Source organism: Mustela nivalis, assembly GCF_964662115.1.
Source record: "Mustela nivalis genome assembly, chromosome: 9".
Classification (NCBI taxonomy): Eukaryota; Metazoa; Chordata; class Mammalia; order Carnivora; family Mustelidae; genus Mustela; species Mustela nivalis.
Window position 1 is genome coordinate 106,768,678 of NC_139028.1, and position 18,040 is coordinate 106,786,717.

The 18,040-nt window shown below is 38.0% G+C and overlaps 1 protein-coding gene across 1 annotated transcript; it reads left to right on the top strand.

Moving 5' to 3' along the window:
• Positions 1-9,864: 9,864 nt before the first annotated feature.
• Positions 9,865-13,623, top strand: LOC309872969 (olfactory receptor 9G1-like). The gene is made up of 2 exons (XM_082747935.1): positions 9,865-9,912; positions 12,678-13,623. Exon 2 carries the CDS (start codon positions 12,685-12,687, stop codon positions 13,600-13,602), a length of 918 nt encoding a protein of 305 aa, XP_082604061.1. The 5' UTR covers positions 9,865-9,912; positions 12,678-12,684; the 3' UTR covers positions 13,603-13,623.
• Positions 13,624-18,040: the final 4,417 nt, after the last annotated feature.

The following is an 18,040-nucleotide window of genomic DNA, read 5'->3' on the forward strand; positions in this document are numbered from 1 at the left end:
AATAACAAAATTACAATATTAAATTCTTTCTGAATAATTCTCGTGTATTAAATTAATATCACAATAATAACATGAAATGGGTTATTTAATGTTGCCTGAGACTTGAAAAAATAATTTTAGAAGGAGATACCACCTTGGGGGAAAAAAAAATTTTCTGCTTGAAAAGTCATATTGACATTGAAAGCTTAATAATAAGAAAGGAAACCTGACCATAAGACATGTTGTTTCTGTTTTATTTACATAAGGAAAACTTTTTTTTTTCCAAATAAGAAGCCACTTTCAGCCTAAGAGATATTTTTTGCTCATTTTTATCTTGTAAACTTACCTCAAGTTGAGGAAAGATCTAAATAACTTCATTAAAACATGAAAGATTATAAATAAATATATAAGTAATGTGAGGAATGTAGCACACTGAATCAGACTTCAGGAAGAAATTAATTTATCCTATGGTATTGATGTTAACCACATATTTTATCATCACTGTATTGGGAATGTTTTGTCTTCGGTGAGTAAGCAGTTCAAAAAAATCAATCCTAGTGAGGCTTTAATTATAGTACAAATTCCTAGAGTTCTTGAGGAAACACAGTGAGTTCCAGAATCTTTCCTAGTTGTGCCTATGATGGTAAATTTGGCTCAATCAATCCCTGCATTTCATTCTACTTGGTTTATTATTTTTAGAACCAAATCTCATACATGTTTCCCAGATTCATGCCAATACAGATTGGTAAAATTGTATATATTTCTTAGTATATATTTCCTGTAGGAGAAAGTCTTTGATTTCTTCATCTGCGCTGATGATATTTAACTTTCTCTATGGTATAGTATAGTGAGGTTGGGTGGTGAGAATTGCATGAGCTCATAAGTCAACTTCTTAAGTGTGATCATTAGAAAACTTGTCAAGGAAAAAGCTATTTCCCTCAAGTGATGGAAGTTAGGGACTGACTCATCCCACAAGGATTTCTATTTTCGGCTCTGTCCTTGTCTGCCAGTATCGCTATCCCACTGCCTTATGGTCCCGGTTCTTTCCTCCATCAATTATTTTAGATTATCACAAAATCTCTGGCAATGTTTAGCATTTACAATTGACCCTCAAAAAATGTAGGGGTTAGGACAACTGAGCCACACACAATTCGAAAATCAGCATTTGATTTCTGACTCACCCAAACTTACCTATCAATGGCCTATGGTTGACCAGAGCCTTACTGATAACAGAAATAATAGACTGACACATATTTTGGATGTTCTATGTATTCCATATTGTGTTTTTCCAATAAAGCTAGAGAAAAAAAGGTTATGAGAAAGTCGCGAGAACATACATTTCATTCATAGCATTATTCCGTATCTATTGAAAAACATCCAATGTATGTAGACCCATGCAGTTCAACCATGTGTTGTTCAAGGGTCAATTTCAGGAAGTAGTGCTTCTCTGCAGTCCTCACAATCAAGTCGCAGCTTGGACCTCAACCTTGTCTTTCCTAAAGGACTAACTGAGATGGAAAACTTCAAATCTACATTCAAGGTTTTCCAAGTGCCCTTCATGAAAAACCTCATTTTCAGTTCAGAAGAACCCATGATTTTTCCAACCAATATTATTGTGATCGTGATGAATGCTATAACCAGTTAACTTTTCAGTTCTTTGCTCTTCAAATACACTTCAAGCTGTGACAATACTTGTGACGATTGAAATTTTCATGATGTCATTGCACCCGCAGCTTACTGGTGTTCCATTTCCCTAGCACATCATATATCTTCACATTCCTTAAATATGTGAGCAAACTAATCCCAGGGTTACATTCTAGGCTACTCCTAATATTAATTATCCCATCAGTCAGAGCCCTGTCAAGAAACAGATGGTCCACTCACAATGAAGAGTAATTAATAAAGGGATTATTATAAAGAGTGAAGAGAGTACAGAAAAGCCACAAAGGACAGACCGGTCCTTTGACAGAAGATCTCACTGTACATGTGGGTTGAAGGGAAAAGGGGAAATAGCACTTATCAGAACCCATAAGAGAGAAGGAGAGAGATTTTGTGATGAGAGAAGGGAGTTAAAAGCTGTGACATTGGTCTAGGGATTAATGTGATCTTGGTTGGCTGTGAAGAAACAGAGTCTGGGAGCACATATTCTAAATCATAATATTTTTTCTCCTTTTAGTTCCTCCTCCAATGGCCAAACTAACTGAAACAGTTCATACAAGATGGTGTCCTGGATCAGAAAGCAGAATGGCAAAGCATGGCAGTCCACATGGAATGGCAGAAGGTAGACATCTTTGTACCCTACAGAGATATTGTTAACCAAAATTGGATCAGCCTCTTGGTGGGTGTGAAGCCAAAGGACACAACCAAACCAAAGAGTAGCAAAAGGAAAGGTTTTATTCTTAACAAGTAAAAGAAAAATACCAGGAATTTTCCCAACGCAGTGTCTTCCTGAACAACAGAGATGGGGAAGATTTAAGCCAAGGGTGCATGTATCTTCAGGAAGGGGTTTGCCCGGTGGAGAATTTAACATGGAATTGGGGCAGATGACAATCTTTTTTTTTTTTTTTTAGATTTTATTTATTTATTTGACAGACAGATATCACAAGCAGGCAGAGAGGCAGGCAGAGAGAGAGAGAGGAGGAAGCAGGCTCTCCGCGGAGCAGACAGCCCAATGCGGGGCTCGATCCCAGGACCCTGGGATCATGACTCGAGCCGAAGGCAGAGGCCTTAACCCACTGAGCCTCCCAGGCACCCCCGGGGCAGCTGACAATCTTAAGGTGACAAGTCCAGGTCAAAGTCACAAGAGCCAGCAAAGATCAGCATCATCAATTCTCTGTCCCTAGCAACTCCAGCTTCTGAGTGCTCAGAGGGTTTGAGATCCTGCAAAGATAACTCGATACAACAGGGCGATCTTCCCTCTTGAATCAGCACTGGGAGTTTTTCCACTGATTTATGGTCCCAGATATGATTAGATTATATCCTGGCCTGATAATGACTGTTCTTAAATTCTTTCACAAGATAGCCAGGGACCTAAAACGACTTTCCTCATATCAAGAAAGCTAGGTCTGTCTTTCATTTTCTGGGGAACCTAACTCTTGATGCTTACAAAAACAGTATCTATGTGCTTATCAGTAGGCGATTGTATTTTATGTGGATGGAGAGATGATAGATAGACAGACAATAGATTAGATGATCGAAATAGATAAATTCAGCAAAACTCAATATAGAATGCAAAGGGAAATTACAGTTAAATACACCTATCATTGGGGAATCACAGTCTCTAAACAAAACCTTTCCAAGTCTTTCTTAAATAAGGTTGACCTGATTTTGCCAATGCATACCTTTGTTTAATTGCCTCGTTTGCTATTCCCCCAAGCTACAAAACCATGAGGAATTCCATGGGTATAAAACACTTGGGATTGTTACAAAATCCTTGGGATTCTAGAACTAGCTGACTTGAAAATTTAAACTAGCTGACAGGATCTACTATTATAGAAGATTCTGGAACTAGCTGACTTGAATATTAGAATGTTGGAATATGGTCTTGCCATAAATATTGGTAGGTTGTGGGGTCTGGGTGTTACCAGTGTCATAGAAATTTGGTTTTATCCCAGGAAAACTCAATAGCCTTCTACATTCTGTTATACAGCTGGAGGCCCAAAGCCTCATTTTCAGGTCCTACCCATATCTTATAGCAGTTTCTGAGACAGCTGGGAGGAAAAAAAACACAATGTAGCTTTTTCTCCTATTAGTGGTAAGGGCAATTTGCAGTAAGGGAAGGAACAGAAAATAAAACTATAAAACTGACACACAAAAAAGTAAGTCTTGATCATGGTATATATACATAATGGAATACTATGCAGCCATCAAAAGAAATGAAATCTTGCCATTTGCGACAACATGGATGGAACTAGAGCATATCATGCTTAGTGAAGTAAGTCAAGTGGAGAAAGACAACTATCATATGATCTCCCTGATATGAGGAAGTGGTGATGCAACATGGGGGCTTAAGTGGGTAGGAGAAGAATCAATGAAACAAGATGGGATTGGGAGGGAGACAAACCATAAGTGTCTCTTAATCTCACAAAACAAACTGAGGGTTGCTGGGGGGAGGGGGTTTGGGAGAAGGGGGTGGGATTATGGACATTGGGGAGGGTATGTGCTTTGGTGAGTGCTGTGAAGTGTGTAAACCTGGTGATTCACAGACCTGTACCCCTGGGGATAAAAATATATGCTTATAAAAAATAAAAAATTATAAAAAAAAAAAGTAAGTCTTTGTGATGACCTCAAGAGCTCTGAGGCAGACTATGAGAGCTCTCTAGACTCAGGTTCAAATTAAATCATGAGAAGTGTAATTTCTTTTAAATGTATGTTTGTCCCAGGAGTTGGGAAGACAGAAGACACATTTATTTTTTTGTCTTTATTAAGAAGCTTCATTTTGTTATTCAAATTCAATGAAATAACTTCTAGTGTATTCTTAGTTTCAGAGGTAAAGTTCCGTGATTCCTCTGTTGCATTTACTACCCAGGGCTCATTACATCCCTTGCCCTCCTTAACACCCATCACCGAGTTACCCCATCTACCTACCCACCTCCCCTCCAGCTACTCTCAATTTTTTTTCTGATGATAAAGAGTCTCTTATGGTTTGTCTCAGAAGACATGTTTAAAAAGAATGTTAAGACAACAACTTATCATCACTGGCAGGTTGCCATAGGCTCTGGATAACATTGGTTAGCAGAGAATTCCTTTCTTAAAGTAACACTTGAACCTGTGACCTAGCATCCATGTTTCAGTCTGCAAGGAAACACAATGGAAATATGTGCACTGTTTTGTTGTGCATGTTTGTGTTGTAGATTTGAGTATTTTCAAGATCTGCAGAGCTCAGGTTCCCAAAGACACCAATGACCCAAGAACATCCATAGGTATTCTTAAAGCAGTGGTATATAAGACAGAGAAATAAAGTCAACAGAAGACAGACAATCAGAGTCATCAAGAGAGGCCAGTGCCCAAAGACAGTATGCTTCACTAGCAGGGAAAAAAACAAAGGAAAAAGGGACTATGTTGTCATCAGTTTTATTGTCTTCACTCTTTTGTGTAATATAAACATTGTAGACTTCAGGATCATATGACATTAATAACCAAGAAAATATTTAGTTTTCAACATGTAATAGTTGTCAAATACCCACCACACCTCCTTAAAGATACATTGTGTCTAGTAAATATCCCCACAATCTTACAGAACTGTGTTATTTCAGACAAGAAGTGCATGATGACACACATGAGGAAGTTGATTCTCAGGAAGAGTAATTAAGTGTTCAAAGTTGACCTTGTTTATAAAGAGCTGGGATCAGACTTCATCTCAGGTCTGTCTGACCCCGAATCTCATGCCGAAGAGTCCATATTGCTTCTCAAAATATACTCTTCTGCAAAATACCTGTAATTTAATCTCCACACTGTTGTAAAGTAGGACTGCTGTCATTCTAAAAACAGTCCTAATAAGTTGTAATACTGGCATTCTAACAAGAGTTCCTTGCTTGAAACTATCTACATTTTAATCTCAAAGGGTAGGGACAAGACGCAAGAAGCTACAGCTTAAGCTCTCTGGCAGGGGAAATTGGTGTTCTTGGAATTAGGGAGCCACTGATATCATATCCATCTGTCATGTGTCCAGTTCCCAATACTAGTTTAAAAATATAATATTATCTAATCTTTTTTTAATATATCCTTCAATCTTTACAACAGCCCTATCTAGTAGTTACAATTATTATTCTTGTTTTACAAGGTTTAACATAACTCAGTAACTTGTTAAAGGTTTTCCAACAGCTGTAAGCACTGAGGTCAAACTTGAATCCTTGTCCTCAGCATGAAGGCCCAGTGCTTCTACGCTTTGACTACCCTCCAATCCTGGCCACTTGCCAGTTCAAAGATATTGCTCCTCATGGCTCTTCAACATGAAAGAATTTGCTGTTCAAATGGAACAATTCACAAATATACTCTATTTTGAAATCCAATTAGTGCGTGTATTTCAGTGGTCACACTGTATTCTTTGACGATTTGCCCTTAGTTTTTCTTGTGCATGCCTGTGACTAGCACAGAAAACTCAGATTTCTGTTACTGCAAGTAATGTGGAATAACAAAGATGTCTTGCCAGTGCCATCATTCAGCAGACCAGAATGTGAATTTAATTGACCAGCCTCTGGAGAATTAGGGCAGTCCATCTATTCATCCATTCAACAATTATTATTCATGCTTACTCTGGCAGATACTGTTTCAAGCACTGGCATCAAGCAGTGAACAAAACAAGTCATAGAACATGCCCTTCTTGTGTTCACATGCTAGTGGGAGAAGACAGAAAATAAAATAATAGATCATATGGTAACCCAGGTTGTAAGTTCTCTGGAGAATAAAGCAAGGTAGGGGATAGAAAGGGCTATGGTAGTGAATAGGGTTCAATTTTGAAGAGGGTGATCAGGTAAGACCTTTCTGAGAAGGTGATATATTTTGAACAACTAGAGGAGATAAAAGAATATTCTAAGCAGAATGAGTAACAAGGGCTAATACCTCACAAGTGAACACTCTTTGGGCTATAAATGAAGTGAGTGTGTGTATGTGTGTGTGCAGATTTCATGTGGAGACATGTAGGCATCCCTAGCCAAAAGGTGCCCTGCAGGAAAAATATCCCACTGCACTGTAAAGCTCTCTCCCTTTTTCACCTATGATGCCTCTGCTTGGGTATCAACCATCTTTACGGGTGGGTGGACTAGGTATGACAGGGAATGAGGTTCAGGAAGTCAAGAGTCTTTTGCCCCTTCTCTACAAGATATGACTAACAGCAAAAATGCCTAAAGAGATGGAGGAGTTTTGTCACGAAGGGAGAATGATTAGGACAAACTTGTCATGGTAGAAAGAACACAGAATATAGAACCAGAGGCACTAACTTTAAACGTAATCATGCCCACTGTTTTGTTTTTTAAGCCCCATTCATGACTTCCATCTTTAGATGGCTTGCCCTCTCATTTTTCTGAGTTTCCATGATGAGTGAAGTGTCTAGGTATTCATTATTTAGACATAGGGCACATATAATTAAGGCAGGGCTAATCACCTCCCTAACACCTCCAGAATTTTTGCCATAGTCCCTGACATTTCAACCATTTTATTAAATTATTTATTTATTTTAGAATAAATAAATTCTACACACACACACACACACACACACGAGAGTAGTGGGAGGGACAAGGGGAGAAAAAGAGAATCTAAGCAGACTCCACAGGGAGCACAGAGCTGACTTTGGGCTCAATCTCGTTACCTTGAGATAATGACTAAACAAACCAAGAGTCAGGCACTTAACCAACTATGCCACCCAGGCACCCTTCCAGCACTTTAATATTGGTCTAGGTTAAGCCATTAACTTTGAAAATATTCCAACTCTGGCTTCAAATGTCCTGCATGATCTCATGTACCATCATTCCAATGAAGACACACTATATTCCACACAGATCTGACAGACTTCAGATGGATTTTCCACCACCCATTTCTTCTCTTGCCTCTATGCCTTGTTGGTTATAGTTTTGTTGTTGTTGTTGTTGTTGTTGTTGTTGTATTTTTCTTTGCCAGAAATTACTTCCTCACATGTGGTAACTCTCTGTGCCTCTTCATGCGGGATATCTATTTCTCCCTTCTGTGTAAAACCTCCCATAACACACACACAACCCTTCCCTCATTGCCCCTAGCAAGGTCTCCACTCGCCTTCCCCCCACCATTAGGGATGGCAGATAATTCTTTTACAACCTGTGGTGCTCATTTGTTTATAAATATTTGGTTTCTCCCAATAAACTATACCTTTTTTGGATTCAGGTCCCATGCCTTAGTTCTCTCTCTTGTCCATAGTGCCTGGAAGAGCCTTAAGAACATAGTAAACGCTAAGAGATGTGTAGGTGTGGGGACAGATGATACACAATGGGAGAACTGGTTTTGAATCCTGGCTCTATAAACCTCAAATTCAGTGACTTCTCACAATTTACAAATGTACAGTTATTTCTCTATCTCAAATTGCTCATCTGTAAAATGAGAGTAATAATCACTTTTACTTTACAAAATTGTCTTGAAGGCTAAAATGAAATTATTCTTTTAAGGCACTCAGCAAAGTACCTGAGAAATATCTAGTATAAGTACTCATTATTCAGTATATATTATTATGATAATAATGGAGAAACTACACAGGTCACTTTTTTAAAATTTTTTTTAGTTATGTTCAGTTAGCCAACATATAGTACATCCTTAGTTTTTGATGTAGTGTTCAATGATTCATTAGTTGCTTATAAACCTCTCTGGTCAACTAATCTTTAACAAATCGGGAAAAAATATCCAGTGGAAAAAAGACAGTCTCTTCCTAAAATGGTGCTGGTAAAACTTGACAGCCACATGCAGAAGAATGAAACTGGACCAGCTTCTACAACATACACAAGGATAAACTCAAAATAGATGAAATACCTCCATGTGAGACAGGAATTCATCAAAACCCTAGAGGAGAACATAAGCAGTAACCTCTTTGACATCAGTCTCAATAACTTCTTTCAAGGCAAGTCTCCTAAGTCAAGGAAAACAAAAGCAAAAATGAACTTTTGAAAGGTAAAAAGTTTCTATACATTAAAGGGAACAGTCTACAAAACAAAGAGGCAACCCACAGAATGGGAGAAGATACTTGCAAATGACACTACAGATAAATGGCTGGTGTCCAAGATCTATAAAGAACTTCTCAAACTCAACACCCAAAATAAACAAATAATCCAGTTACTAAAATGGGTAGAAGACATGAACAGACAATTCTTCAAAGAAGACACAAAATGGCTAATGGAAGCTTGAAAAAAATGTTCAACATCACTAGCTATCAGGGAAATACAAATCAAAACAATGATGAAATACAATCGTACAGCAGTTAGAATGGCAAAAATTAACAAGGCAGGTAACAAGAAATGTTGGTGAGGATGAGGAGGAGGGCGAAACCTCTTACACTGTTGGTAGACAGGTCACTTTTAGAGACAGTAGCCAAGATGACATCTTTCTTATCATTTAAAAATTGGGTGATAAGATGATGAAATAAGGGGACGCCTGGGTGGCTCAGTTGGTTGGACGACTGCCTTCGGCTCAGGTCATGATCCTGGAGTCCCGGGATCGAGTCCCGCATCGGACTCCCAGCTCCATGGGGAGTCTGCTTCTCTCTCTGACCTTCTCCTCGTTCATGCTCTCTCTCACTGTCTCTCTCTCAAGTAAATAAATAAAATCTTTAAAAATAAAAGATGATGAAATAGGAGACAAAATAAATTTGTTGCAAAATCTACTGTATTGACACTCAGGAGCAGAAGTCCTCTTCTAAACATTTATGGTCACAGCTGAATAGATACTCAAAGATTATGTTTCTCTGACGTATGCATGGTATAAGGGAAAGACTGAATTTTATAATCTGACGTATGCATGGTATAGGGGAAAGACTGCCTTCAGTTTAAATCCTGACTGCATTTACTTCTGAGTTTGCCTTGGGAAGGAAAGTTAATTAAATGCTTTGGATCTGTTTTCTCGTCTGTGATTGAAATTAAAATACCTACTCCATAGAGTACTTTTACAATCAAATACAGTTTCCAGGAAGCTGTTTTGCAAAGAGTAGTTTCTCAAAATATCACAATAATTATGAGTACTTTAAAAATCATCTTCTTCTTCTTTTTTTTTTTCCATTTAACCAGTAGAACCTTCTAAATAAAGTTAATGTGCTTTTTAGTTAATTGCTGTTCAGGCACTTGCAAAACTATGAACCTCTGGGGTGCTTAAGGAATCAAATACACTGGGGATCCTGAGCAAGTATAAGATATTTGGATTTTCAGTGTGGTCTTTGTTGGCTGAGTCTGTGAGTTTCAGGCACGTGTCTCAGTCCTGGGAGAGGTGAGTAGACAGTTCCTGCCTTCATAATCGGGGTTGGCTATCCTGAGAGACACAGGACCCTGCCAGATGATTTTGGTACTTGGAAGCATTTATCTGACTCCACATGTACAAGGTCCTTACCTGTGACAGTGTCTGAGTCTGTCTGTATTATCCTATTGGTTTTGAGTTAAGGTGTTAGAACCAAAAAGGGAAACATTCATGTATGGAGCCTATAAGCAACTGTTAAGCGAGTATTGAATATGAAAGGACAGGACTTCGTCATTAAAACCCAGGCCTCTGGAGTTAGACAACACCACATACTAACTGTATACTTAAACTACTTATTAACACTGAATTTGGTCATCTGTAAAGTTATTGCTATTAATCTTCCAACATACCTATGATGGATATTGTGACAAAGAATAAAATAATGCATGTGCAACACTAACAGCAATGTTTAACTCAGAGGAAAGTATTCAAAATTGTTCACTACTATTTTTATAAATAATCAAATTCTGGGATAATTATGACAATCAGAGGATAATCAAGTTAGAAGATATTAAATTAAAGATTGATGGGTGGCTGGGTGGCTCAGTGGGTTAAAGCCTCTGCCTTCAGCTCAAGTCATGATCTCAGGGACCTGGGATCCAGGCCCGCATGGGGCTCTCTGCTCGGCAGGGAGCCTGCTTCCCCCTCTCTCTGTCTGCCTGCCTCTCTGCCTACTTGTGATCTCTCTCTCTGTGTCAAATAAATAAATAAAATCTTTTAAAAAATTAACTAATAATATTTTAAGAGTGAGGAGTACCTTAGCAAAAATATTATACTAACGGCAGAGCTGCTTCTCCCTCTCTGTCTTCCTGCCTCTCTGCCTACTTGTGATCTCTGTCTGTCAAATAAATAAACAAAATCTTTTAAAAAATAAAAAATTAATTAAAAAATAAAAATAAAAAATATTTAAATAAATAAATAAATTGAAGTTTGAGTCCAGGAGTTTTCAGTGTTTCCTATAGGAAAGCACTCGTAGTTCTCAGGATCTGTGTTTTCAACGATTTCACCCAGTTGCACAGTTCTTGTTACTTTGTGTTAATTGACTCCGTTAAAACAAATAGCCCACAAAATCTCATAATAACCTACACAGAAAGATAAAGTAGACATTGAACTGGTCTATTTTTTCCATCAAAAGCAAATGGGAGGGGCGCCTGGGTGGCTCAGTGGGTTAAGCTGCTGCCTTCGGCTCAGGTCATGATCTCAGGATCCTGAGATCGAGTCCCGCATCGGGCTCTCTGCTCCGCAGGGAGCCTGCTTCCCTCTCTCTCTCTCTCTGCCTGCCTCTCTGCCCACTTGTTAATTCTCTGTGTCAAATAAATAAATAAAATCTTTAAAAAACAAAAAAAGCAGATGGCAAAAGGTACAGTGTTGAGAAACAAAATTTAATCCAGTAAAGTTGAAGATCTAATTGGCTTTCTAGGGTGATTCTTGAAGCAAGCATCAGCCCATCTGGCAAGTAGAGAGATTGGGAGCTGTATGGAATGGAACATTTGGTTAGGAAAAGAGTGAAGCAAGGAAATTAGCAAAAAAAAAAAAAAATTCATTACATCTTTTTGGGGAAAACAGGATTATTATCATACAGACGACCTCCTTAGTGTTGACCAGGACATTATACATTGACTATTAAGAGCTCACATTCCTGGGACAGGTTGAGACTATAATTAAATTATTGTTAGTTGTCCCAGAGATCAAAGGACTCTTTTGGAGACATGTTTTTGTCTTTTCATTTTTATAAGAACATTTAGTGAAAAGAAAAGAGAAGAGAAGAGAAAAGAAAAGAAAAACAAAGCAGTAACATTAATGGGATGTATATAATATTAGATAATGAGCAGTGCTAAGGAGAATAATAAAGCAGAAAAGGGATATAAGAAATGCTAGGGAAAGAGATTCCAATATTGGGATCAGGAACACCTGAAAAGGCAATTGAGACTTGAAAATATAAGAGAGTTGGCTATAAAGATACTCAAGGAAGAGCATCCTGGCCTTAGAGAGAAGCAACTCCAAAGGCACAGAGCATCCCCTGTCTATTCTAAGAGTTGAAAGGAGGGTGGCATGGCTGGAATGAATAGTAGGAATCAGAAGCAGAGAGGCAATAAGCTTGTCCATCTTTGTAACAACTTTGGTTTTACTCTGAATAAGTTGAGAAGTCACTGGAGTGTTTGAAGCAAAAGAATAACATGATCTAACTGGTCTTTTAGCAGGATCACTCTGCCCAACTTGTTCAGAGACCCAACTGGGCTTGGGATATGAGGGAGGAAGCTGGGAGAGCCTTTGAAACTCTGTGATAGCACCCATGGGATATCACAGTGGTTTTAGTCTAGGGCAGAACCACTGGAGCTGGGAAACACTGGTCAGGTTCTGGATATATTGTGAAGGTATAATCAAGATGTTGTTGATTATTAGTCAGTTACAATGTCAAAGTCAGAGAGGAGTCAAGAAGAGTCAGCAATTTCCCCTAAATTGGAAAATTCCATTTACTGCAGTGAAGAAGACTGAGGGAAAAGCAGGCTGAGGAAGAATGGTTGGAACTCAGTTTTTCTTGAAATGCCCAGTAGATCTCCTGTAAGAGATGTTAAGTAGGGATTTGAATTTTCAGTCTGGAATCCAAGGAAGAAAAATTGTCAGGAGTTAAAAAATAAAAAAGGAAATTCCAGTTCATATAACTGTTTTTATTTAGCATATTTTCTACTTATTCAGCATAATGATACAAGCTGAAATCTCATTTTCTCTCCTCTTAGGTGAGCCATGGAGAGAAGCAACCATACGGTGACTGAGTTCATCCTGGTGGGCTTCACAACAGACCCGGTGATGCAGCTGGTCCTGTTTGTGGTATTCCTTAGCGTGTACTCTTTGACCCTGGTAGCAAATGCCACCCTCATGGTGTTGATCTGTAATGACTCCCGGCTGCACACACCCATGTATTTCTTCATTGGGAATCTGTCCTTTCTGGATCTTTGGTATTCCTCTGTCTACACCCCAAAGATTCTGGTGACCTGTATCTCTGAAGACAAAAGCATCTCCTTTGCTGGCTGTGTATGTCAGTTCTTCTTCTCTGCTGGGTTGGCATATAGTGAGTGTTACCTGTTGGCCGCCATGGCCTATGACCGCTATATGGCCATCTCAAAACCACTGCTTTATTCTCAGGCTATGTCTTTAAAGCTATGTGCATTTTTGGTAGCATCCTCATACCTTGGTGGCTTTATTAACTCTTCCATCATCACCAAAAGAACTTTTGCCTTGAACTTCTGTAGTGGCAATATCATTGATGACTTTTTCTGTGATTTGCTTCCCCTGGTAAAGTTGGCTTGTGGCAGGAAAGATGGCTATCAGACTATACTATACTTCCTCCTGGCTTCCAATGTCATCACTCCAACAGTGCTCATCCTCTCTTCCTACCTGTTCATCATTGCCACCATCATGAAAATCCGCTCCACCCAAGGCCGCCTCAAGGCCTTCTCCACATGTTCCTCCCACCTGGTCTCTGTCACCTTGTACTATGGCTCCATTCTCTACATCTACTCTCGTCCCAGATCAAGCTATTCTTTGGACAGGGACAAAATAGTTTCTACATTTTACACTGTGGTGTTCCCTATGTTGAATCCCATGATCTATAGTCTGAGGAATAAGGATGTGAAAGAGGCCCTGAATAAACTCATTAAATAAATCAAGATTCTCTCCTTCTAAGCAAATGCAATGACAATTTTTGGTCAAGTTATTCTGTTTCAAAAAGAGCTGCCATTGTGTCCCATCATGATTAACAATTCTTTCAATGTCAGTTAAAGAATCTGCATTCTTGATACATGACAATTTAAGAGACCTAAGAAAGATTAGAGCAATTGAGGAGATAGAATTTAAATATAAAATTTAAGAATTTGTATTGAATTTCATGTTACTCTAGATTAAAAACAAATAAAAAGCTTAAAACCAAAAACTCTCCTCTACCTTCATAATGTGACAGATCAGTCCACTCCTCTAGCATGAGAATATTTATGGCTGATTGATATATACAGATAGTATCTATATGGTTATTTCCTAAAAACTAGGAACAAGTAGGCTGAATAAAGTTTTGGTATTTTCTTATGAAAAATAATTGGTTGAAATGACTTCTATTCTCTTAAAAGGATTTCTTAAGCATTTGTATATGCAGTTTGCCCCCGGACACATTAGCAAGAAGACCCAGCAGCACCCATAAAATAACTTGATACAACTTGGATCAGCAAGCATGATCTCTCTAGTCGATTTTTGTAGCATATCCCCTTCAATTAAGGAAAAATCAGTCAAGTTTACATAGATGTGATTTTTATAAATCTCTGTGTAACTACGAGAGTTCCTCTTTTATTTTATAAGGGCGAAGTTGCAGGGTATTCTACAACCAAATTGGACAATCTGAGCATTAAAAACATGATTATTGGGGCGCCTGGGTGGCTCAGTGGGTTAAGCCGCTGCCTTCGGCTCAGGTCATGATCTCAGGGTCCTGGGATCGAGTCCCGCATGGGGCTCTCTGCTCAGCAGGGAGCCTGCTTCCTCCTCTCTCTCTGCCTGGCTCTCTGCCTACTTGTGATCTCTCTCTGTCAAATAAATAAGTAAAATCTTTAAAAAAAAAAAACATGATTATTATGGTAATGAAATAACCAAAATGAAATGAAACAATTTGAGAAAAAAAGTCTATGATTAACTACCCATTACTCAAAAGAAAATAATTTATAGAAGTGATACAACACACCGGTGGTGATAAAACAAAAGTATCAATATGATGAATTGCATTTAATTTTGATTTTTAAAAGTGAGGCAATATAAATATAATCTATATCAATAAAACATAAATATGTTTTACTGATAAAAGCAATGGTAAACAAACAAGAAAGTGAAATTTAAGCAAGTAGTCCTCCAAAATATAGCAACTCCCTGCAGACCAGGAAAGACCCATCAGCACCACCAAAAACATAATTAAATAAATCCAAGATAAAATAAATCCATAATAAAACAAATCCAAGTTATAAAATCAGTACTCGCTGTAACACATAGTACACCAATAGAAACAGTGCACAACAGTGTAATTCCAAAATGTTTTATTTAGACAGTGTTCTAAAACGGTTCTATTTATGCCAACTCAGACTCTCATTTTCTAAAAGCTCTCTATTTCCCACTAATAATAGTAAAATTCCTATAAAATATATTCTTTGTAAGTAGTGTGAACAGATCTAACTGGTGTACCATAGCAGCAGAAAATCAGGTGTTTAATGTTCCTTAAGGAAAATACATTATTCCAGAGGGACACATCAGTTACAAAAAGTAGAACTGATGTAATAACCCTTCTTGAAACATCCTAATGTCATAGAATCTGATTTTTACTCTAATAAAGATGTTCAAGCTACTTATTGAGAACTCCTATTTTAATCCGTTTAGAAGAAACAATCAAGTCCTGTTTTCCAAATAAGTATTAACATCTACCAGAGACTGTAACTTTCACTGGACAAAGTGGAGAGGCATACTATTTTAGGTATGTAAAAGTGGTCTCAACTCCAGAATCAAGTCGAAATAACTTACCAAGACCCTTGAGAAGATAAAGTACAGTTAAGAATAATTTTAGAAGATGTAACATAACACAAATTTAACTAAATTTGTGGCACTGATGTTTTAGAAAATGTTTTAGCATATGTTTAAGTGTAAGCTTGGCAGTAAGTTTTTAAATTACAGTTGGTAATACTTCACCTGCAGCTGATGGTTGTGAAGCATGCAAAAGAATCTCCCATATTAACTTATAATTAATTACATTATAAATTTATAAAGGAATTTACTCAAATCCCAAAAGAAGTTTGAAGTTTGAAAGTTTTTTCTAAATTGTACTGTTTTGATGTACAAGTTTTACTAAGTTAAACATTTTTTAAATGTCCCTGTCTAACTTCCGCTTGTATTACTCCAGTTTATTGACTCTTTCATAACACCTCAGATCAGAATTACCTGGCAAAATGTCCATATTTCCTTATTATTAGGTGTGAGTCTTAGATCATCATGTTTTATTTGGTTGCAATACTCTTCAAACAGAAAGCCAAAGAGATACTATGAAATACAGTGTTCAATCCCCTGGGTTCCAAACATAATTCTTGATATCATTTTGTAGCACTTAGTAATTCCTCGCTGGTGATTGAGGTCAATCACCCTGCCCATGGGAGTGACCACTGTCAATTCATGATCAATTCATGAGAAGCCCAACATGGCCAATGTAGAGTCTCAGATTCCAATTAATCAGAGCATTGAGGGCATTTACTTGGGGAATTCCACCTTTGTGCACATAGATTCTAAATAAACGGAGTATAAGGTTATGGGTAAGGAAATTAAATTCTTATGGGCTATTTGATGTAATAGAACACTCTAAGGTAAAATTAAAAGTTCAAGAATTTTATTAGGGGAAACTATTGTGTCTTATAAGATAAAGTGGAGAGGGAGACAGAAGAAGCAAAAAGTGGCACTCAATCATGAGGAAATTCTGAGCAGGAGTGAAGAAGAGAGGGAAGGAAGGCTGGGCAAAAACATCCTAGGCCATTGTTCAGTTTATGGTAAGTTCAGCAAAGGTAGGTACTTGAGCCAAAATTAGCCATCAATCCAGTGCCTAAGAGGGATAGTCCTGCCTTGGTATCCCTGTTGTTCTCAGTAATTAGCTGGGAGCAGTCTGTGGGAAGCATGACCTTGATACAAATGGGGAAGTGTATTTCAGAGATCAGCAGTTAGGACCTTTGCACAATTACATTCCCTGTTCTTGGGTCTTTGAAAGGCTTATTTTCCTGGCCACCACAGGGGCCATGGCAACTCATCCCCTTGGTTCATAGACATGTATATTCTTGATAAAGCAAGATGGAACCATATATTGGCTGCTGTTTTAAAGCATGCAGCAGACTCAGAGGACACCTCAACAACCATGAATGAGTTTTCATATAGCTCTTCCACGATTTGATCAGGACAATCACACTTCAAATGTGTGTACAGACAACTACTATAGAATCACTTTAGAATGATAGAGCAAAAAGTAAAACTAATTATTTCTGTGAATTGGATAAGATAGTTACTATTCCCTTGCCATCTAATATATTTCTTCTTAGAAGTGATGCATGGTGAGATACCATGTTCATGAAGAAGGCATTAGGTAAGCCTACATCTGCAAGAGCTGGCAAGATAAACTGGTATGAAAATGGGCATGTAAACCAAACAAATCTCCCAAATCCACATTCCAGGAATGTGATTATTCCTGGAAAGAAAGTCATTAGCTCTGTAATTTTAGATTAGAAGAAGTAGTAAATTCTGGGTGCCTGAGTGGCTCGGTGAAGAAGTAGTGTAATCTAATCACCCTGCTATCCTACTGGTTCACCAATCTTCCCAGCAAATGATGGTATAGCAGAGGCACAGCTGTGATCGTTGTTGTTGGCATTTGAGATACCTAACAGTGGAAGTAGTGAAATTAGTCTTGGTGAAGAAAATCATGTTGTCAGGCCCATTCCAGTTACTCTAGCCATTTGTACAAGGGCCCGTTGAACATGAACAAAAGAGGAGAAAGAGACTGTGTGTATACAGAGAAAGAGGCTGACTGACATTCACAGAGCATGTCCATCTATAAAAATGTGTTATTTCATGATTTCCACCTTGTAGATCCTCAATCCCTTTCCCTCCAAAGAAATGAGTTAAATGATATGAATTGGGATTCCCACTTCTTGTATCTTTGTTGGAAATACTAATCTCTGAACTTCCTCCAGGTGGAGATTTTGTTTACTGACTCAACAGAGCAATATCACATTCTGCTTGAACCTAATAACCCTTATTCCATGGGTCATAGGTAGAATTAAAATGAGGATCTTTTTTTTTTTTTTTTTTTTAATGAGGATCTTGTTCCAGTCTGTGTATCACTCAGTATATGTGTATCTACAGTATTATTTCTGGGTCTGGGCAATAATGATTGGCTATATAGCTGGTCCCACTGGACCTGCTGAAAGATGCATTCAAGCCAAAATAATCTTTTACATTGTTCCCATTCCTCACTGGCAATTATATACCTCTAGTGTTTTCCATCTCTGTGGATTAGTGTCAGTTCAGAACCAGTATCTAATAACCC